The 23,046-nt window shown below is 48.4% G+C and overlaps 1 protein-coding gene across 1 annotated transcript in view; it reads right to left on the reverse strand.

Moving 5' to 3' along the window:
- DNAH12 (dynein axonemal heavy chain 12) overlaps window positions 1-23,046 on the reverse strand; it is a 1,449,067-nt gene that overhangs the window by 479,563 nt on the left and 946,458 nt on the right. The window contains exon 51 of the mRNA XM_085624669.1: window positions 14,324-14,413. Coding sequence (XP_085480795.1) covers window positions 14,324-14,413 — 90 coding nt within the window. The remainder of the gene's footprint in view (window positions 1-14,323; window positions 14,414-23,046) is intronic.

The following is a 23,046-nucleotide window of genomic DNA, read 5'->3' on the forward strand; positions in this document are numbered from 1 at the left end:
ATTAAAAAAAACAGTATTCAGAGGTCATTGCAAAGGGATATCAGATAGGCTTCATCCAATGTTCCAAGAAGAGTGTAAGACATGATTTCAAAATGGAAACTAGGTATATTATATTAACCCATAAACATTTTAAATATTTCAAAACTAGAATATGATGGTTGTTTCAGAGGGTGCCATTTCTAATAAAGCTCTCATATTTTATCTTCCATTAGCAAATCTTCCATGCATTTTGGTCTAGTGTGGCCCTTTATTAGTGAATATATTTTTCTTACACTTATGAAAAGCAAAACAACACATATCCTCAACTCTACACATAAATACTGAGTACCGAAGAGAACACAGTTGGGGAACATGGCATTGGGCTAAAGAGTCGATCGCGGGCTTGACTCTCTCCAGCATTTGTTTATTCACTGAAAACTGGACTCAATACAATATGCGTATTTAAAAACATAACTTAATACTCTTTTAGAAAGCGAATGGAAAAAGCTCCAGAAAGAACTTCGTACCTCCGTACCTGCGTGCCTTCGGTTCTGCCCTGCTCTCCCCTGCTGCCATCTCCCACGCGGACTCGGGCGTGGGCGGGGTCAACTGGACGTGGCGGCGGCTGTGTTTGGAGACGTCGCGGGCACGTAGGTTGGGTTTTGGATGCTTGTAGGATCAGTGCCCTGGTTTCTGGATCTCTTGCCTCGTAGTTGCTCTGCTCTCCCTCGTTTTCCCTCACTCCCACTGCCAATCCCTCATGGGGTGTTGGGTGCTCGCTGGATCAGTCCTTTGGTTTCTGGACCTCCCAACTTGGAGTTGCTCAGCTTTCCCTCGCTTTCTCACGCTGCTGTTACCATGTGGGGGCGGGTGGCTGGCCAGGTGGCCGCGGCTGTGTTGCTGGTGGGGGCATCGGGGGGGTTGTGGTGTATGGACTAAGCTAAACCCTGACTCCTGTTGCTGCTGGTAGGGTTCTTTCCCCTTATTCTGAGACCTCTGCGACGGCTGGTGATTTTCTTTTCTGGGTCCCTGGTGTGCTCCTGCCCTTCTGTCTCATCCATTGCCATATCCTGTGTGGTGTTAAGGACTGCTGGGGATAGCGTATAACATATAGCGTGCAGCATATAGTGTATGGTGCTGTCTACTGCATATGCGGCCCCATGGTACCTGGCTGGCCTCCAACTTAGTCGGGCCGAAAGGCTGTAGCACGAACTTCTTTGCGGGGGCAAGGTGGTATGGTTAATACACATGCGCAATTACAATATTCTTGCGCACAAACCACAGAAGACTTATCAAACAGGCTGGAGCTTGGCTTGTCCTGGCACATGAGTCCAAATAAAATAGCCGTGTTGGGTAAAGACCCAAAAATACCGGGGAAGCAGAGCTCTAACGCTAAATTATCTCAGAGGGCGAAACTAGAAGAAAAGCTATGTGAAAAGGAAGGCCCCCCCCTACAAGTAATTAGAGGTCATAGAGAAGGGGGGGGGAGAAAAAAATGCATATAGAAAACCTCTATCTAGACCTATATTTCTTTAAACAAGACCTCTTCAGGTTCTATCCTGCCAATGCATGATATGTATCTAGCAAATCATAAGAAAGATACAAAAAAAGGTATATTTATTTTAAACTCATTTATAGTTTTTATTATACAAAATATTTTTTCTTTTTTTGTATTATTTAACTTTAAAATTATGTTTCTAATAACACATTTCTCATTGATATGTTATTTGAATCAATTAGAGGAACAATGTTTTTGTGTACAAATAAACGACATCTACAGATATTACACAAAGAGAGAGACATCAAAAACCTATAATCCAAAAAGAATGGACATTTACTTGTGATGACCCCACAACTAAAAAAACAAAATAATATGCATCATGCACACTACTTCATGCATTCATCAGTCATCCTCATAATCATAAAAACAACATGAGATTCAATCCTGTGGGGGGTCCCAACAAAAAGTTAAATAATACATAAAAAAGAAAAATATTTTGTATAATAAAAACTATAAATGAGTTTAAAATAAATATATCTTTTTTTGTATCTTTCTTATGATTTGCTAGATACATATCATGCATTGGCAGGATAGAACCTGAAGAGGTCTTGTTTAAAGAAATATAGGTCTAGATAGAGGTTTTCTATTTGCACTAGAAGGAAAGCTGCCTACAACATCTACGGAGCCAAGGACACAACAAACCAACAGGTACACTTTACGAAATAAATGTATAGATATTGATGAAACCCACTTAGGGCAAAAAGTGTCCCCACCAGTTCCCCCCCCCCCCCAGTTTTCTGATACCTTAGCTGTAGCACCTTGTAAACATTGTACCCCTAAACAAACCCGTAAAAAAAAGCAAGAAGCTAACACCATTGCTCAAATAAGGAGGGGGTCTAGACTTAAAATAACCCCCTCATTAAGATCCTTCTTTAAGGTCAGTGGGAGTGTTAATTCACCAACTTTTGTCACAAGGGTGTCAGAATCCCCCGGTGTTACTAACACCATGAATCAAAAAACGGTTGGAGAATTACAGCAAATCTCTAGTCTACCTCTGGCTAATAGATGTCATGCCCTAGAGGTGGCGGTCCCACCCATGGAGACTCTACTTGGTAGTCAGAAGGAAAGTCTACCCTTACTATCTGTCCCATCTACATCATCGGTGTCACCTGAGTACTTAATGGTAGAGGGAGCAACTGCACTACCTCCAAGGCAGGAAAACATCGAGGCACTGTTGCAGACATTAGCAGAGAAAATTAAAAACAGATTCGCAATGTCAGAAGCGAACCAAGTAAAAATTTGCGATGCCCGTGAGAATCTCGAGAAAAAGCTCACAGACTTGACTGATAGGATTGAAAATTTGGAAACATCCTCAGAAGATATGAGAAGGGAAGTTACTGATAACCATAAGGAGATTCAGCATTGCTTTTTTTTATTTTAATAGTTTTTATTCACATTTGACAATTTAATACAATACATACTCCCCTCCCCCCTAGCAGACTTCATTATGGGTTATATGGGATGCATACAAATCCTATATCAGAGGGAGAATAATTAGTTATGCCACGCATAGGAAGAAATGATAGAGAAGAAAATAACCTCTTGGCAAAAAGATCTCTATGTAGCGCCAGACTCAGTAGCAGTAAATGAGATCCAGGCACAAATTGATAAGGGGAAGAAAGAACTTGAGGAACATCTGAAAGCCATAGTTAAAAAAAAGTGGTTTGCTAGTAAGCTGGCGCATTACGAGTACAGTGAGGGATGTGGGAGGTTATTGGCATGGAAAACTAGGGGAGACCTAGCTAGGAATACAATAAAAGAGATCATTTTGGAGGGTCAGATGCAAGCTGCACTGATGATAATGACATTGGGGCTGCTTTTACCGATTTCTTCCTAAATGTATACAAGGAAGAGATCTCATTATCGCACAAACAGATAACTATGTGGGTTTCAGGTGACCCTCTTCCAAAACTTTCATCAAATAAGGAAACTCTGCTCAATAACCCCAATATATCTGAAGAGGTATCCTTACCAAATTCATAGTTAGCAAAGCTGGCTAGGAATTTGGTAGCCCATGCCGCCCAATTGCTCAAATTATTGTGAGGTGCCTATCATAGCCCGAGCCGGTATTTGAATTACAGATGCGACTATACAAAAAAATCTCGGAGGATATTCGTATCATGTAATATCAAATACAGGAATTACAAATAACGTACAGGGACAAACTTACCTCGTTTTTGTCTGTGGGCTCCCAATTATCAACACGCTTTGGACAGTTGTTATACACGTTGTATCCTACAGACAGGAATAGCTAGGATTTGCGTTACAAATATTTCGGACAATTTATTAGGTTGATTTCCGGAATTACAACGTGTGAAACAGTTCGCAATGTCTTTGGGATAAATGCGAAAAACACAGTTGAGTTCCACACCTTAGTTGTATCCTCCTAAATATATGAGGAAGCAGGCTGTCATTACTAGCATTAAATCTTGTCTGGAAAGCCTTGAGGAAGTCACTGGATGTGACGAAACATGTGTCGGCTGTTCTCTTGTATCTGAATCAAGATGGATATATCTGTGAATTTTCTGTACAATATCTCCCCATATGTGTGCTCTCTGCAAAACGGTGTTTTTACAGTCTTGACTGAAACTGTTATGTTTTAAGAAATTTGTATGATTTAAAGTAAAGAAAGTTTTTTGCATAAATTCATCTTTGTTGTTTGCCAGTGATATATCGGTTACACAATTCTGTCAAGTTAACGTATAAAGGTTTCACATTAGAAGGGGTCCAATTTTTGGAGTGTCGGGTATAACTATACCATTTTGAATTCTATACGGTCATAGCGGAGGAAATTTCTCATTCATTAACCTCATTATTTACCTCTGTCTACATAAATAAGGAAGACATTCCAGAATCCTGGAATGCGGCCACGATAACCCCTATATTAAAACCCCACAAGAATCCAGAACATTGTGAGTCCTACTGTCCAATATCTTTACTTAACAATGATTATAAAATATTCACAAGTATATTGGCAAAAAGGCTAGATAACGTATTGGGAGATTTAATAGGAATTTCACAAAAAGGGTTTATGAAAAACAGACAGTTAATTGATCTTACACATGACCTGGTATGTGCTATAGATTTGGCCACAGAAATAAATCTTCCCTTAACTATTCTGACTGTCGATGCCACTAAGGCATTTGACAGGGTTAGCTGGCCCTTTCTTCACACTGTCTTATCCCATAATGGGCTGGGGAGCAACTTTGTTAATACTATAAAAAACATTTACACATGCCCTTTCGCAAGAATTTTAATTAACGGTTCACTTACTCAGCAATTAAGAATAGGTAGAGGTACATGGCAGGGTTTTCCCCTATCCCCCTTGTTATTTAACCAATACATCGAGCCCTTAGCAAGAAGGATTAGGAAGGAACAGCTGATCCAGCCTTTCCAACATCAAGGTTGGGTTAAGAAAGAGGCGCTTTATGCTGATGACCTAATAATATACACGCAAAACCCCACAGAATCCTTTTCAATTATAATGGGCTTATTAAAAGACTTTGGTAAGATAAACGAAGGGACTCCCTCCTCATCTCAGAGTCCAAGCAATAATGCTTTGTGAAAGTATGGAGGGAGGCCCAAGTCGCGGCCTTACAAATGTCTGCCACAGGAACACCCCTGGCCAAAGCAGAGGTGGAAGACTTAGCTCTAGTTGAATGAGCTCTAATACCCTCAGGAGGAACCTTACCGGCCAGGGCATAGCAGATCTTGATGGCAAGGATGATCCATCTTGATAGAGTGTGCTTGTGCACAGCTTTTCCTTTAGAATGTCCAACATATCCCACGAAAAGCTGATCGTCCAAACGAAAGTCTTTCGTTCTGTCCAAGTAAAAGCTCACAGCTCTTTTTGGGTCCAGACGATGAAGCCTTTCCTCCTCTTTGGAGGGATGAGGAGGCGGATAAAAAACAGGGAGAGTAATAGACTGCCCCAAATGAAACGGAGTAACTACTTTAGGCAGGAAAGCAGCCCTGGTCCTGAGTACCATCCTTTCAGCATGTAATGTTAAAAATGGGGGTTTAGAACTAAGAGCTTGAAGCTCACTCACCCTCCTTGCCGAGGTGATGGCTACAAGAAAGACCGTCTTAAAGGACAACAGCCTCAAAGGACAACTATGAAGAGGCTCAAACGGAGACTCCATCAGAAAAGTTAAGACAAGATTAAGGTCCCACTGTGGCGTTACAAAAGGAGTAGGTGGAAACCTGTTTGTAAGTCCTTTGATAAACCTTAGAACAATAGGAAATTTAAATAATGACGGTTGATCAGGAAGACATAGAAAAGCGGTTAAGGCCGATAGATAGCCCTTGACCGTGGCCACAGCACAGCCCTGCTGAGCCAGGGAAAGAGCAAACTGAAGCACATCAGAAAGATGGGCTTTTAAAGGGTCAATGGATCTCTCTCCACAGCATTTAACAAACTTAAACCACCTACATGAGTAAATGGACTTGGCGGAGTGTCTCCTGGCCGATAAAATAACATCCACCACATCAGGCGGGAGAGAGAAGGAATTCAGGTTGCCCCGTTCAATCTCCAGGCATGAAGGTTCTAAGCTCTGGACGTGGGGATGTAGAACCTGCCCCTCTGACTGCGAGAGGAGGTCTGCCCTCAGAGGGAGACGGAGCGGAGGGCACGAGGAGAGGTGGAGAATATCTGTATACCACACCCTTCTTGGCCAATCCGGGGTGACCAAAATAACTTGGGCCCGGTCTTGGCGAATCTTCCTCAGAACCAGAGGAATCAAGGGTATGGGAGGAAACGCGTAAAGGGGCCGTGAGCCCCAACTCAACTGAAACGCGTCCCCCAATGCTCCCTGCATCGGATACTGGAGACTGCAGAATGACGGGTAGTGCGCGTTCTCGCGGGTGGCGAATAGGTCCATCCGAGGAGTCCCCCGCGTCCGAAAGACGTGACGAACCACCTCCGGATGGAGCCTCCACTCGTGGTCGGCGGAGAACTGCCAACTGAGACTGTCCGCACGTACGTTCAGCACCCCGGCCAGATGATTCGCCATCAAGCAAATCTGATGGTCCTGAGCCCAGGACCATAGCCTTAACGCCTCCCTTCAGAGACGGTACAACCCTACTCCTCCCTGCTTGTTGACATACCACATCGCGGTAGTGTTGTCCGTCAGGACTTGAACTGACTGACCGTGAAGGGAAGGGAGGAGGCCTTGAGTGCCAAACGAATCACCCGCAATTCCAGAAGGTTGATGTGAAGCAACCTTTCCTCTGGAGACCAAAGTCCTTTGATCTCCAGATCCCCCAGATGCGCACCCCACCCTAGGGTGGAGGCATCCGTCATCACAGTAGCCACCGATGGAGGCAGATGGAAGGGCTTTCCTTGAGACAGATTGCCCTCCACGCTCCACCAAGACAGATCCGCCGCAGCTTCTCCGGAGATCCTCACAGACTCCCTGAGATCTCTGTTGTGCTGATACCACTGCCTGCGGAGGCACCACTGGAGTGCCCTCATGTGCCAGCCTGCATGGCTGACCAACAGAATGCAGGAAGCGAACAGACCGAGCAGACGAAGGACCTTCAGAACTGGAACAACCGCCCCATTGTGGAATAAAGGGATCATCTCCTGAATGTCGAGAATTCTTTGAGGAGGAGGAAATGCTCGACCCACAGTAGTGTCCAGTACCGCCCCTATGAACAGGTTGCGTTGAGAGGGCACCAGGTGAGATTTGGGCACATTTATCGAAAAACCCAAGTCGAATAACAGCTGAGATGTTACCTGCAGATGATGTTGCACCATCTCTGGGGACTCTGCCTTCAGAAGCCAGTCGTCCAGGTAGGGGAAAACCGGAATCCCCGACCTCCTGAGATGAGCAGCCACCACTGCCATCACCTTCGTGAAGACTCGAGGTACGGTAGTAAGACCAAACGGGAGGACCGCAAACTGGTAATGTTGCGACCCAACCGTAAAACGGAGATACTTCCTGTGCGACTTCAGGATTGGGACATGGAAGTACGCGTCCTGCAATTCGAACGACACCATCGAGTCTCCTTGCTGCAACGCTTGAAGAACCTGCGCAAGGGTCAGCATCTTGAATTTCTCCTGTTTCAGGTAAAAGTTCAAGACTCTGAGGTCCAGGATCGGACGCAATCTGCCGTCCTTCTTGGGAATCAGAAAATACCGGGAGTAGCATCCCTGACCCCTTTCCTACTCTGGAACCACCTCTATCGCACCCTTTTGAAGCAAAGCTAGAACCTCCTTCTGCAAAAGAAGCAGATGGGCTTCCGAGCAGTAACCCTGGCAAGGAGGGTAAGGGGAGGAAACTCCCGAAAGGGAAGGGCGTACCCACTCTCCACGAGGTTTAAAACCCAAAGGTCGGTTGTAACAGATTTCCAAGCTCGCAGAAAGTGGGACACCCGACCCCCCACAGGTCTCACATGATCTAGGATGGGGGATCTAGGGCTGCTTCCCTGAAGCTTCATTGGGAGCAGAGAAGGCAGAAGATGAAGATGGGTTGCAGCCAGAACCTTTCCGTTCCCTTTGCCTTCCTCTATACGACCTATAGAGGGGATTCTGCTGCTGCTGTTGCTGCTGCTGCTGCTGCTGAGGCTGCCAGAAGGAACGAAATGAGGATCTCCCAAAGCCTCTGAATTTCCTAAGACCAAATCCCTTAGCAGGAGTCTGTAATCCTAAAGATTTCGCCGTTACCCTGCTCTCTTGAAATCTTTGCAAGGTGGAATCAGCCTTTTCGCCCAAAAGTTTTTCTCCGTCAAAAGGCAAATCTACCAAAGTGGCTTGAACATCAGTAGAGAAGCCAGAAGAACGAAGCCACGCTTGCCTCCTAGTGGCTATCGAAGATCCCATTATCCTTGCCACAGAATCAGCCGTGTCAAGTCCCGACTGAATTACATGCCTTGCAGCAGCCTGAGTGTCAGTGACCACCCTTGGAGAAACAGGTCAGCGCTGGGATGCTCTTTGAGTTACTACGCGCTTTATAAAACCATTAAATAAATAACACCTCCATAAAATAAACTTTATCTCCTTCTGGCAGCATAGGGGCTAATAATTTCAAAGAGTCCATCAGAGCATGAACGTAGCGCCCTAGTAAGCAGGTGGCATTAGTAGATTTAAGCGCCATGCTCCCTGAAGAAAAGGTCTTTTTAGCTGCTTGATCAGTCTTTTTAGACTCCCTATCCGCATGAGTCTGAGGGAAGGCGCCTGAAGAATGCTTTGAACATGAAGCTTGCACCACCAGGCTTTCTGGAGAAGGGTGGGAAGAAAGAAAACTTGGATCCCCAGGAGCCACCCTATATCTCCTTGCCACCTGTCTGGAGACTGCCGGCGAAGAGAGTGGCTTACGCCAGACGTCCATAACTGGCTCCAAGATAGCCTCATTAAAAGGCAACAAGGGTTAAACAGTTGAAGTTGGCGAATGTAGTACTTCAGTTAGAAGGTTTGGCTTATATTCAGCAGAGGGTAACTGCAAGTCCAGCAACTCTGCGGCCTTCTTAATAACTAAATGATAGGGAGCCAGTTCTTGCGGTGGCGAGGATCTAGTAGAAGAATGCTCCCACTCCGGAGTTGTATCAAGACAACTAGCATCTTGAATGCCTTCAAAGTCATCAGAAGATGTATCCACCTCACCTTCTTCCACTTCCTCCCTATAACGCTCCTCTTCCAAGACTCTCTGGGCCTTTCTCCTTGAATGGATCCGAGGAACCGGCGTCGGCGGCGCCGTACGCGGAGTCGGTGGAACCGAACGTGGAGTCGGCGGCGCCGGAGTCGGCGGCGCCAGACATGGAGCCGAGGGAGTCGGCAACGGTGTCGAGGAGGGCTCCGAAGAAGGCCGATCCAAACGAAGCCGAGATGGATCACCAGACGGCGACGGAAACTGCCACGAAGGAGCCATCGGCAAAAAGGGCATAAATGGGGCCTGAGCATAATGCTGCGGCACTCCCAAGGTGTATGCCATAGGACCCACGAGACCAGATGGTGCGCCGGATGGGAAGGCAGTCCGTTGAAAAATCCCATACATCGCATTAAGAAAATGCGTCGAATCCGCACCCGGAGTCGGGAACTGAAGATAAGGGATTGATCCCGAATCTGGCTGAGAAGTACCTGGAACCGGAGGCGAAATGTACTCAACAGGAGCCGCAGGATCAGCCGGCTCTGGAGAAAGCTCTTTTTCGTGTTCCTGCTCGATGTCAGAAGCAGAAGACTCCACTGGCGCCGGAGACTGCGCCGGGGACCGCGCCGGAGTCCGCTTCGGCGAAGGTGACCTCTCTGGAGACTTCTTAGGAGATGGAGAAGGAGATACAACATCCTTACTTCGACGTCGAGGTGAAGTCGATCTCGAAGCCTTGCTCCTCGAAGACCGGTGCCGAGAGCTATGCTTCCTCTTCTTGTGGTGTTTCTCCTTCTTCCTACCCCTCTTTTCCTTCTTCGCCTTGGCCATGAAGAGCTTCGCCTCTCTCTCCTTCAAGGCCTTGGGGTTCATTCTTCTGCAGCTGGAACAGTCCTCCACGTCGTGGTCAGAAAAAAGGCACCACAAACAATCTTCATGGGGGTCAGTCATTGACATGTGGCCCCCACATTCCCTATAAGGTTTGAAACCTGACTTCCTAGTCGAAGACATGGTGAATTCACAAACAGTAACCCACTACAAGACTACAAAGTAGCAGGAGAGTGCTGGAAAACTGTTACGCGTCGACGGCGCGGAAAAAATGGAACTGACGGCATCACGCTGACGTGGCTCTCTTATGGCTCCGGTGACGTCATGCGGAGTCGCGAGCGGAGCCGAAGCATTATGACGTCCAAGTCGGCATAGAGAGCTGGGGAAAAAAGTTCCGTGGAATGCTGGCTCAGGGGATATTCACAAGGTGAGGAATCCACTGGCAGATGTATCCATCAGAAATAACCTTACCCCCTTGATGTAGGATAACCAACTCTGGTAACTGCAGTCTCCCATTGCACACGGAATCTTCTACCTGGCTGCGAATGTGTGCGATCTGAAAGGCCCAGAAATCAAACAAACAGGGGAGACACTCTCAAAGCCCACCAGATTCAACTCCATCAGCTGGTTTGTAAATGATAAGTGGCTCATCACACGAACAAGTGACCCAGCACCCACACCGCTTCGGAAGAAACACTCCCTTAATTCTATCCGGCAACTTATCTGGCCTGCTGTGCCTGTCGCAGCACCCTTCCCGTTTTGAGTGCCTGGCTAGCTCAATCACCCAGCTGCAATAGGTGGACCCAAATATGCTATGTACCACCATGCATGAGTTTGAACCTGAGGACAGGTGGCCATGCAAGCCCCCCATGGGCATCAACCGCCCTCCTCTATCTCTTTTTCCAACAGGTTCAGGTTTTGACCTCCCCCTGGGAGTGAGCCTGTCTGCCCATCTTCCAGTGACTGTGAACTGCAGACCTCTCCAGAGAGCCCATTTGCAATGCTCTTATGCTCTGAAAGCCCCCCAATATTGATACCAAAACAGGCGGCCGAAAATACTGCCAATCTATAGGAGAACTGCCCCCTATATGGGGATAGCCAACATGCATCCCGCTAGGGTCTTAATCACCAAGAGGAATTGCCCTCATTCCACCTCCCGTCAACTTGGCTAAGAAAACCAAACACCGTCCAATGATGCGTAAGGCACCAGCCTGCTTCGTGATCTCCACCCGTGAAAGCAGCAGTGAGTGAGCCTATAGTGAACAAAGAGGGGAAGGGCTTTAATCCCCCGCGGACACGCAAAGGTCCTGAGCACTTTTTGCCTGCCCTCTGAGTGTGCTCACAGAGCGGGGCCCCAACCAACTGTGATAGGGTCAGACCCCCATCATCCAAAGAGGTGGTGAGAACATAGCCATCTAATCCGCTGCTTGAAAGGAGGGCCTGCTAATACCTTGAGTCCGGCTTTCGCTATGAATGCAGCTGGCATCCGATCAGTCTCTGTCCCGTCTGACATTGTTGCCCAGCGCACAACCGAAAAAGTGTGCCAGTGCAGCCGACATTGCCTCAATGTCCGACACTTACATCAGGACAAGTACATACTTCCTATGTTTATGGAGCTCCACCTCCCGGTCGGGTGGACACCGTCCCCCCATCGTAAATAATGGTAACCGCCATACACCAGTGTGCCCCATCAACTTGTGCCCTGGTACTGGCTAGTAGCAGCGAATCAACTTCATTGGCTGGAAAAAGGAAACTAAAACCATACCCTGAATGTGCTACCCCAAAGTGTATTAATTGCACTGTTTAGACAAGGGGAAGGAATCCTAGCCCGGAGACAGGGGTTCGACCAAGCAATTTTTCAAACAAAACACATAACAGCAGAACAGCTATCATAAGCTAAATTCAACATGCTTGAATGAAAACAAGTCTATTGTCAACACAAACGCTGAGAGCTCCAGCCGAAGCCCGAACCCGGCTCCTTAGCGCCGCGGACGACCACACTGACCAGATCGCAGCGGGAACCGGCTGCCCGTTCCCCCCTCGGGCCCGTTGGCACAACCACCGATGCGGTTCATTCACACACAACCCTATCCCAGTCAGGACTCGACTGCAAATGGACATCATTTCACCCAACGTTTGTGACCTACCCCAGGCTGTGTTTGCAGCCGTGCCCGAGCTGAATTCACTCTCAAAACACTTCATGCAATGGTTATCGAATCAACTGACCACTGGCCATTCACAATGCTAAACTATGCATCACCCCTTGCAGTGGGCACCAAATAGGCAGCAGAAGCCACATCGCAAGACACTGGTCGATGAAATCCGTGGAAGACCCTAGGCATATTCCAGAAAAAAGAGTCTGAAAGGCCGCTGAACCAACCATGGCTAGAGCAAAATGCAAGTACGTTCCTTAACGCACACAAATAATACCTCTTCCTCATGATCATTCACAGCTCCTCTGTGATCGAAATGCAGAGTGCACCGGCCATGCCGAGCAGCGCGGGGTCAAACCATGGCACAGGATAAAACAACTGAAAAGAGTCAAACCACTGCACAGGAAAAAACAGTGCCGCGCGATACACAACTGCAAAGCATCATACCACTGCATAGGATAAAACACAGCGGCGCAGGGTCAAACCACTGGATAAGATAAAACAGAGCGGCGCGGGGTCAAACCACGGCGCAGGATAAAATAAACTGAAAAGGGGGGGGAACCACTGCACAGGATAAACAGAGCTGCAGACTGTCAAACCATTGCATAAGATTAAACAGAGCTGCCCGGGGACAAACCATGGCACTGGATAAAACAACCGAAAAGAGTCAAACCACTGCATTGGAAAAGCGCGTATATACTGTGATGGAGAACAAATCCTGCCTTAGGACCGATGAAGATTCCCAACGCGCAAAACCACTGGCCTCTCCACGACAGCAAACCAGGGTGGGGGGGAGGCTGTCCACCGCTCCCCAACAATGTCCGACACAATCGCCCCCCCACGCCTATTAGGCCCAAGCGCAGTCCTGATCCACAACCTGGAGTGCCATGCAGTCCTGGAGAGGCCGAAACCATCGCGCTCACTCCGGCCCCACGTAACAATCAGTATATTCACCGTACCACCAACGACGACACACCAGGCCCGCCAGCCACCACTTGAAGCCTCCACCAAGCACCTCTCTCGTACTGGGCGAAGTCCAACCCGTGCGGCACTAGGTCCTCAGGCTGCGCAATGAAATTCTTGGGAGTCCCTTGACCACGGGGCCGGTGCCATAAGGAAGAGAGGACGAGGACCTGGGCAAGGTGCCGTAAATTGGCCCCCGCCGTCTCCTCCCCCCGTATTGCCGGCCCTGGCCAGAAGTGACATCACGGTGGTGCCCCGGAAGTAATTACTGCCTCTAGCCTCAATCAATCCCTCTGTGAGGATCCACGAGGGCGTGGCCAGGATCCCGTGGTCCCTTGTCCTAATGGCACGCTTCCTTATAGTACGAGCTTTTCAAAAGATAGCACTGTAGATATTCTGCTAGATTAATTGATTTTGTCCTCTACCAGGTTCCAATTGTGGCAATCAATATCCCCGGATCCGGACTCTGTAACTTAAGGTCTCACAATTTGCCAATGCAGATTTCATTTTTGGGCACCTGACTTAATTTAGGTACATTAGAAACCTGTGAATGAGACTAAAAGTAATAAAGGATGTCTGTCAGACAAATTTATGCCAAGCAGAACAACTTTTAAAATGTTTAGAATTTGTGAATTGTTTACAACCGTAGTCATTTTCTAATATTCCTAGCTGGACCCAAAACATTAATAAATGAGAAACCATCCTTCAAAATTAAATGACTTTATTGTGGGCTAATTCAACAGTTAAAGCCAAATTTATAGTTAGATTATTCTAAGTTTAAAAACACATATTTTAAGTAAAGGATTGGCAACACTGTTCAAGCTATCTGAGGCACATGTTGCTCGCAGAGTACTGATTGGGAGAACCAGTATTAAATATTTTCTGGGTGATCAAGATGAACTAATGATATGAAGTCATTCTTCAACAAAATTAGTCCTCTACACGATTTATGCCACTAGGTATGACTTTAGCCAAAGGTTTATAATGTTTCCGATAACTAGACCCGTTTTTAACGCAGTATGAAAAAAGCTAAGTAGCTTACGGATCCTCCAGACAAATGAAGGTTAACAAACAACAAATGCCTCGATGAACAGTGGCTTGTTATCATTTAGCAAAAATGGCTTTACCCTCTAAAGGAATGTTTTCTCATTTAACCAGAATGAGAACAGCTACATGAGGGCTTTGTAGTGGTGTAGGAATGTGCATATGAGGCAAACATGCTTTGTTTTGGAAAGAAGTATAAAACAGAAACTTACTGGAATATTATCCTTGTCATATATCTTGAGATCTCTCAAAAAGTTCATGTCCCCCAATAATTTCTTACTTGGACCCCAGTAATCAAGAATCTGTAAAATGAAACACATTATCATGCGACTGAAACATACACACTAATACCCTGGTTTACTCAAATTCATGCAGCACTGCACTGCTGAAGGTAAACAAAACCTCAGCTTCAGAATTACAAGGAATAGAACACCAATGATGTCATTGTTGGTACTTGTGCAAAATAATTAATTTTGACAATGTTAAGGAGCCACGACAAGTCGTGTCTTGCCAAAGATTTGTAAACATTGGACGCCATACAGTACAGACTTCCATACACAAACAACCGTCCATTCAGGAGATTCCCTATGTTGTAGAATTTACATGTATTGCTCATTGGAGAAACATGCAGTTTTCCTTTTACCGATTGTTTATGCCTGCTTTCATTTGGCACTAGTATTTGACACAAAGCCAGGCTGTTCTCTGACCTGGATTTGCATGGAATCCTAGGGATGTTTGTGTGTTAAATCATATGAATGTTTGGTCTTCCTGCCATGTGTAACCCCCTCTTTGTATGTATTAACAGGTGTTTGGCGCTGCAAAACACGAGGCCATTTGGCACAGCTATCACATCTTTTCACTATAAAAATGTTTGTGTGTGAAATTTGACTCACGTTGCCATATGCACCGATTTGTGTTGATTGACTGCTAGCGCAAATTCTAGGTCTAAGATTAATATTGTTTCCTAGACCTCATATAAACGTAGCATAAATAGCAAATAAACAAGAAATAAGGTGACTCACTGATGTTTTAAAATCACACATTTGAAAGTCGTGTTTAGACTTTTCGTTAAATGTCTAAAATGTAGGGCTTGCATGTAATCCTGCAGATATTGAGGTAATAAGATGTCTCTACATATGTTCCCAGAATGGTCAAAGTAAAGTTTCTTTGTAACAAAGGGAACATGGATAAGTCACAGGCCTGTTAAATTTGTAATAGCATACAGTGTTAACCTCTTCGATGCCGATGACGGAACGGTTCCGTCATGCACGCCGGTTGGGCTGTGCTTATGACGGAACCGTTCCGTCATGGCCCCGCCCGCGCTCAGATCTTTCAGCACTGCGCGGGAATCCGCGCAGCGCTGAAGAGGTTAATGGAAATACTAGCATTCATTATAAACAAATAAGATCTGCTAGCTTTTTTAATTCATACAAGAACAAAGAACCACTGTTAAAGAAAAATGTTATTTTTATTTTCTTTTGCTCATCTGTAGTGAACAAGCCACTTTTGTGGTGTGACACCCTATGATGACCCTCAACCACCACCATTTTGTACTGACTTTCCTAGACCTGATATAAACGCAGCATAAATATCAAATAAACAAGAAATAAGGTGACTCACTGATGTTTTAAAATCACACATTTGAAAGTCGTGGTTAGACTTTTCGTTAAATGTCTAAAATGTAGGGCTTGCATGTAATCCTGCAGATATTGAGGTAATAAGATGTCTCTACCTATGTTCCCAGAATGGACAAAGTAAAGTTTATTTTGCTCATCTGTAGTGAACAAGCCACTTTTGTGGTCTGACACCCTATAATGACCCTCAACCACCACCATTTTGTACTGACTTTAGTGTGTTATATTACCCAGCCTTAATGTAGGATGGTTTTGCATATGCCTGCTACTCTTCTGTCCTGTAATCTTGTTGTCTTTTAGTAGAATAGTCTTGTCAAGAATAGAAGGTGTGGGATGTCGAGGTGCAGTGTTGTGGGTGATGGTGCAGACATGTGCTCAATGTTGGATACTGAGGGATTAAGTGTATAATGTTATTTGGGTTAGGTGAATTATGACTTTGACCTATTGGCTTTGACGTGGTCTAATGTCATTCTGTTTTCTGACTTTACCTTGCTTTATGGCAGTGCTGACTATTGTCTTTGACATGTTCTCATGTCATCTTGCTTTTCAATTTCATCTTGCTTTGGGCCTTTCTGTGTGCATGGCTTAACTAACTCCATTTTCATGACTGAAGCCATTTTCTGTGCCTGCATGAAGCTGCAGAGGTGGGGAGGGCATGTTTTGCTCTTCTCCTGTTTTTCGCACTTTACTGACTAGAGAGAACTGGTTCTTATCAGAGGAATGTACATGGTCTGTCTCGGAACCATAGCAAAGGCCTGATCAACCGATGCAGTAGCCTTGGAGCAGGCTGGTACGGGCTCTCATGAGAACGAGGGGGTGAGCCCTTCTAGAAGCTTCGTTGTGTTTGAATTTGTATTAAAAACTGGCCTGGTGGAAGTTCACGCCGTGGAGCAGACGTGTTGTCACGGAAGAGTGGGGGCTGGTGTCACCTCTGAGCTTTCACCCGGTTCAAGCAATGGACTCCCCTTGAGCGAAGTGGGGTGAAATGATGGAGCAGTAGGTGAGGTGTCTCTGCTACTAACTGTCTCTTGATTCTTTTCTGAATTCTTTCCTTTCCTTCTTATTTTCTGATTCTTATATCCATACATATATATTTCTACATATATATTTGCTTTGATTGTGTATTTCAATCAGGTTATTTGATATGTGAGAGTCTGCCATGATCAATAAATATTCGGCCTGCCCGTGATTGAACTATTGTGTTAATAAATGTATATATTCCATATGTTGGGGCGCTGGCGTGCCCGGAGCAAGATGGCTGCGCCGTAGTGCAGCTCTGCTGGTCGAGCTGACTATCCGACCATTATCCGTCCATATCGGCGCCGTCCGTGGCCACCGATAGCTGCTACCTGGCCCTACAAAGCTCCAGACTACGCAGGTGGAAAGATTGACGCGCTCCGCTATCTCTCTCACCTGGAATCGGAGCGTGTGCTGGCAGCCCGCGCGGAAGGGAAAATGGCGGCTGCGTGAAGATTCCACCATCGGCCCTGCCTGCAGAACGTCCTGCGCTGTTGTATAGTGCGGAGTGCAGGGCGGAGCTCACGCGCTGAGGATTGCCGGCGGCTTCCCTGGGCTGCGGGGTGCCTGCCGCATCACGCCTCGTGGTGGCTGGTGGCCTTGGTGGTGTCTCTCCTGCGGCCGGGTGGAGCGGCTGACGGCCTGCGGCCGGAATCAGAGGCCGCTGCGGGACTCCCGCTTCAGACACCGTGGTGCGGATCTCAGCCTGGATCCTGTGCTGGGTCCTGTCTGGCCTGGCGGCGCTCTGGCGCGGTGAGGTGCCGATTGAAGGGGCTCGCCGAGCGCGGACCGCTCAAGTGGGAATCTCCCGTCACCACTGGAGAGGCCTAGGTGGGCCGGAGGGGCCCGCGGTGAGACCAGACTTGGGTGCAGAGGCCCGACTGGAGGCATTGGTGAGTGAGCGCTGGCTGGGGGCACCTGGGGCGCGCTGTACCCGTGGCGAGGTGGCGGGCGGTGCGGCCTGCGGGGCCCCCTAGACATATTCCCGACCTGCTGTGGAAGCAACAGTGCGTCTGGCCAGTGAGGGGACTGCGCTCTGGCCCTGCTGAGGTGTGGAACCCCAATGTGGTAACTGGACAGTGGCTACTCCCCGGTTGGGCTGGACCATCACTGTTTGTATTGGGGCTGCGCGTGCTGAGACGCCATTGCGCTCTATACTGCCTGCCTTCCTGTGGGACTTCAGCTTGCTCTGCCCAGACTTCACTGTGAATCTGCCCCAGTGCATGGTGTAGTGGCAGGCGCGGAATCCGGCAATAACCCCCCCCTTCTCTGGTTGACGGGCGCTGCGGGCATGGGTCGCACGGATAAGCAGCAGAGTAAGCTTCAGTTCGAAGCTAAAACGAGTACTAAAGCTCCTACGCCTGCCGCCCCTAGTTTGGAATCGGAACTGGAACATGGCCCGACCATACGGCTGGAGCAAATGATGCTCACTATGCAGCAAAGCCTTTAAACTATAGATGCAAAAATCGATGGGCTCAATCTCCGCATGGACAGTATGGCCTCAAGGCTCGATAAACATGGTGAGCAAATTGTGGAGGCAGAGACCCGCATCTCAGCGGCGGAGGACCGAATGGAAGCGGTGGGCACTTCATGCGCCGCCATGGAGAAAGTGCTTGAGGTTATAAAGGCCAGAAGTGAGGACATCGAAGCTCGTTCCCGAAGGAATAACCGCCGTATTACTGGGGTGGCCGAAACTACCAACACTGGTCCCATGGAACTATATGTGGAGTCGCTGCTCACAACACTGCTGGGCGCTGAACACTTCTCCAAGGTGTTTATTGTAGAGCGCGCGCACCGTTCCTTGGCTCCAAGGCCCGTCCCGGGCGCCCAGCCGCGACCCATAATTGCCAGACTTCTCAATTATAGAGACAGGGACGTGGCTCTCCGCCTAGCTAGGGAAAAGGGGAGGCTCGACTACCAGGGAATGAAAATAGAACTCTTCCCGGACTTCACCGTGGCGGTGCAGCAGGCTCGCCGTGAATTCCAGACTGTGAAGAAAAAGCTGCAATCCCTCCAAATTCCATATGCCATGCTGTACCCGGCCCGGCTGCGGATACAGCATGAAGGAAAGGCGCGCATCTTCACGGCCCCGAAAGAGGCGGTGCAATACGCCTGTCGGTTGGAACGACAGGAGCCGACCGGCAGGAAAAATGGGCTTTCGGATTCAGAGGACTGAACAAGGGGCGCTAGGGTATCCGAGTCACTTATTGCTGTTCAATCTGATGTTTTATGGTTACTTACTGTATGTACTAGTTGCTGTGATAATGCCCTTTATATGTGTGGTGATTGGTGATGGCTGCCTCGGGGTGGTGGTGAGAGGCGCGCTTGGAGGGCTCTCCTATGCCTACTGATCTTACCAGGTAGCTATGGCTGTGTTCTGCACTCTCCTTTTTATTGGTATGACACTCACGGGGTGGCTGCCACTCTTCTTCCAGCTCGACCCACCCCGCCTAAGCGGGGGGCCAGGAGCCGCTAGTGACCCCTGATATGGGAATTCCCCGCACAGTTTTGGGTATTTGTCGGTGCCAGATTGGTGCCTTTTTTGGGGCAATGTTTTTTTTTGCTCTCTGTTCATTGCGTGTTAGGAGACTGCGAATGTCCTATTTTTGTTTGGTTCACACATGGGACAGTGTGCGGCAGCAGTTGCTGGCCGCAGTGGGGGGATGGGGTGGTTGGGGATCTATGATTCAATGTGTTGGCTTGATGCAGATTCATAGGATACACGCTATGTGGTACTGCAGCTTTGGCTGCTATCCAGCCGCTTTTCTATGTCCCGAAATGTACTGTTGTGGTAGTTGACAACAGGTCAACCCTTAATTGGCTGAGCTGGAATGTCCGGGGGCTTAACGATGCTAGGAAGGTGCGGCAGGTGCTCGCCTATTTAGACAGGCATAATGTACAGATCGCATTACTGCAGGAGACGCATTTCACGCAGCAGTCCGCCTTGAAGGTTGCGGCTGGATGGGCGGGGGTGAGGCTGGCTGCGTCCTACTCCTCGTATGCTCGGGGGGTTATGATACTGGTCAAGAAAAATGTCCCCTGTACGCCACTTCAGGTGGATGCAGATGCAGAAGGCAGGTACATCATTGCTCAGGGCATGCTTTATAATACGCCTATGACTATTGTTAATATATACGGTCCGAATACGGATGATCCCGTTTCTTTGACACTCTCTGGGGTAAACTTTCCAGCATCTCTTGTGCGACTATTATATGTGGTGGGGATTTCAATGCGGTGCTTGACCCTGCGCTGGATAGAAAAACAACAGTGGTCTGCCCGTCTCGGAGGGCCCCGGGTGCAGTGCGAGAAGGTATGAGGTCATCCCTCAGGTTATGGAGGGTACATGTCACTCATATGCGCGGCAAGCTTGGTCCCGTATAGATTACTGGCTGGGGACACCGGATGTTTGTAGTTGGGTGGTGCAGATAAGGCATTTACCTCGAACACTGTCTGATCATTCCCCAGTGGCGCTGGATATGGCGATGCCTTCGCGGGTCCCGCCCTCCTTCCAGTGGCGCTTGCAGTCCTCCTCTCTGTTGGACCCGGTGTTTAAAGAGGGGGTTCGAAAGGCTATAACGGATTACTTCGCAGTGAATACAGGGTCGGTCACGACAATGGGGACACTATGGGAAGCCTTTAAGGTGACCATTCGGGGGGACTGTATCGGTCTGCAGGCTGGTGTCTTGAAGTCTCTCCGTCGCACTATGGGGGTACTGGAGAGGGAACTGGGGGATCTGGAGCGTTCCTATGGTATCCGGCCTAGCCCGACTGTCCTGGCGCAAATAAAAGAAAATTTTTCAGCATATAACGACATTGCAGATCAAGAGGTTAGGCATCTCTCCCGGCGAAGTAAGGCGCGATATTATGGAGAGAGCGGAAGGCCGGGGAGGTCGCTTGCTTGCCGCATCCTTGATCCGCATCACAGGGCGCATGTCGTACAGGGTATTAAGGTGGATGAAGAGGTCCGGGATGATGCTGATGGCATTCTGCGAGCGTTCACTGACTATTACGCTGACATGTATGGTCACCGGCCTACGGCTGCTCCGGATGAACTCGAACAATATTTAGATGATATCACATTGGTATGGTTGTTGCACAGACAGCAAGAGTTTTTGATGCACCGCCTAACGCTAGGGGAAATACAGGATGCTATCAAGGCGCTCCCTGGTGGTAAGGCGGCGGGCACTGATGGGCTGCCAGCTGAATTTTATAAAGAGTATGTTGACCAGTTGGCACCATGCCTGTTGCAACTTTATGAGGAGGCCTATGAGACTCAGTGTTTGCCGCCGACCCTTCGGGAGGCGCTGGTGGTCGCCCTTTTGAAGCCTGATAAGCCACCTGATCAGTGCGATTCGTACCGCCGATTATCTCTCATAAATACTGATGTCAAAATATTGGCAAAGGTGTTGGCCACGAGGCTCCAACTCTTGCTTCCGGTTATGGTTCTCCCAGACCAGTCAGGGTTTGTTCCCACTCGCTCCACATCCCATAACCTGCGCACCATATTTGCGGTTATGCATGTCTTGACCCCCGAGCTCCCGGCAGTGGCAGTGCTACTTGACGCTACTAAAGCGTTCGATTCTATAGCATGGTCCTATATGATTACAGTCCTTCATCGTATGGGTGTCCCGTTTGTGTTTACGAACTGGATTCGGTTGCTGTATACTAAACCGGAGGCCAGGGTTCGAATTAATGGTCACCTATCTGACAAATTTGCGATTCACCGGGGTACGCGGCAGGGCTGCCCGTTGTCGCCTCTGCTATTTGCGCTTGTGCTGGAGCCCCTGGCTTGCATAGTGTGGCAAAGGCACGCCGCATCGGCATTGCGTTTTCTGCAGCGGCCGCTCGCTGTTTCCATGTATGCGGATGACATGGTGCTGTATGTGCGCGAGCCAGCGCAGTATCTGGCGCCGCTTATTCGTGAGTACGTTCGATTTGAGCGCTTCTCTGGCCTGGGGATTAACTGGTCCAAGTTCACTGTATTGTCCCTCACTGATAGCTCCTGGCCTTTCGATATGGAATACCCGTTGGTGTGGGGGTTGGAGCCTGTTAAATATTTAGGGATATAGCTGCATAGAGATTCGCAAACGGTCATTCAAGCAAATTTTGGCACAGCGGTTACCAGACTGGAGGACCAGGTGGCTGGTTGGATTAAACTGCCGTTCTCCTTTGCGGATCGCATAGCCTTGATGAAAATGATAGTGCTTCCGCGCTTTCTATATTATTTCTGTAACATCCCGGTACGTCTTCGCAAGTCCTTTTTTGACACTCTCCGCTCCCTTCTGATTACGCTGGTGTGGGGAGGGAAGAAGTCCCGCCTTCGCTGGGAAACGCTTACATTACCATACGCCCAGGGTGGGTTTGCGGCGCCGGATTTTTATCTCTATTACCTCTGTGCTCAAGCGCAGTACGCCTATTATTGGCAGCATGACCCTGCGTTCATCCCGCATGTTGCTGTGGAGGCGGGCGCGGTCCATCCTCTGCCCCTTAAGGCGATGATTGTGAACACGTATACGGTGTATGAGAGGGGGGAGTTCGACACGGTGCAGACCACCGCCAGTGTCTGGCGGGCATTGGGGCAGCGGGCGGGTAGATTACCGCTCTATGCTCCAAATATGCCGCTGCTCCATCACTCGGACCTCTCAGTGACTCAGGAGACGGGTACGCTGCGAACGCTGGCGGAGATGGGACTCAGCGTCATGGCAGACGTATTACCGGGAGGTCAATTTCTAACCTTAGCAGACTTAGCGGCCCGTGGCGAGGTCTCAGCCATGCAGCGCTTTGTATACGCACGATTGCGATCTGCCATGCGTACATTTAATCCGCACTTCCCCTCGGAGCCGCCGACTCTTGGGGCACTGCAGCTACTTTACATGACCACCTCTAGAGCGCGGCTAGTGACCAGACTCTACAGGGAGTCCCAGAGGGATGGGGTCTTAGAGGGGACAAGGGCTCTGGACAATTGGAATATGGTGCTTCCGGAACCTCTCACGGAGGAGGAGTGGGTGGATAGCTGCAACTTGACGGGCCGCTTGACGCCGAATGGCAACCTGCGCCTGGTGCACTTTAAGTATCTGCATCAGATGTACTATACACCGGAGCAATTGTGTAAATTCGGGCTCCGCCAGTCCGATGCCTGTAAGCGGTGTGGTGCATCTTGGACAGGCTTTTATCATCTGGCATGGGAATGTCCAAAAATATTTGCGTATTGGGGTGAGGTGGTCAGAGTGCTTGGTCTGATGATTGAGGAGCCGCTGGACTGCCACCCGCGGCTGTGCCTGTTG

This window comes from Triturus cristatus, chromosome 9 (genome assembly GCF_964204655.1).
Source record: "Triturus cristatus chromosome 9, aTriCri1.1, whole genome shotgun sequence".
NCBI lineage: Eukaryota > Metazoa > Chordata > Amphibia > Caudata > Salamandridae > Triturus > Triturus cristatus.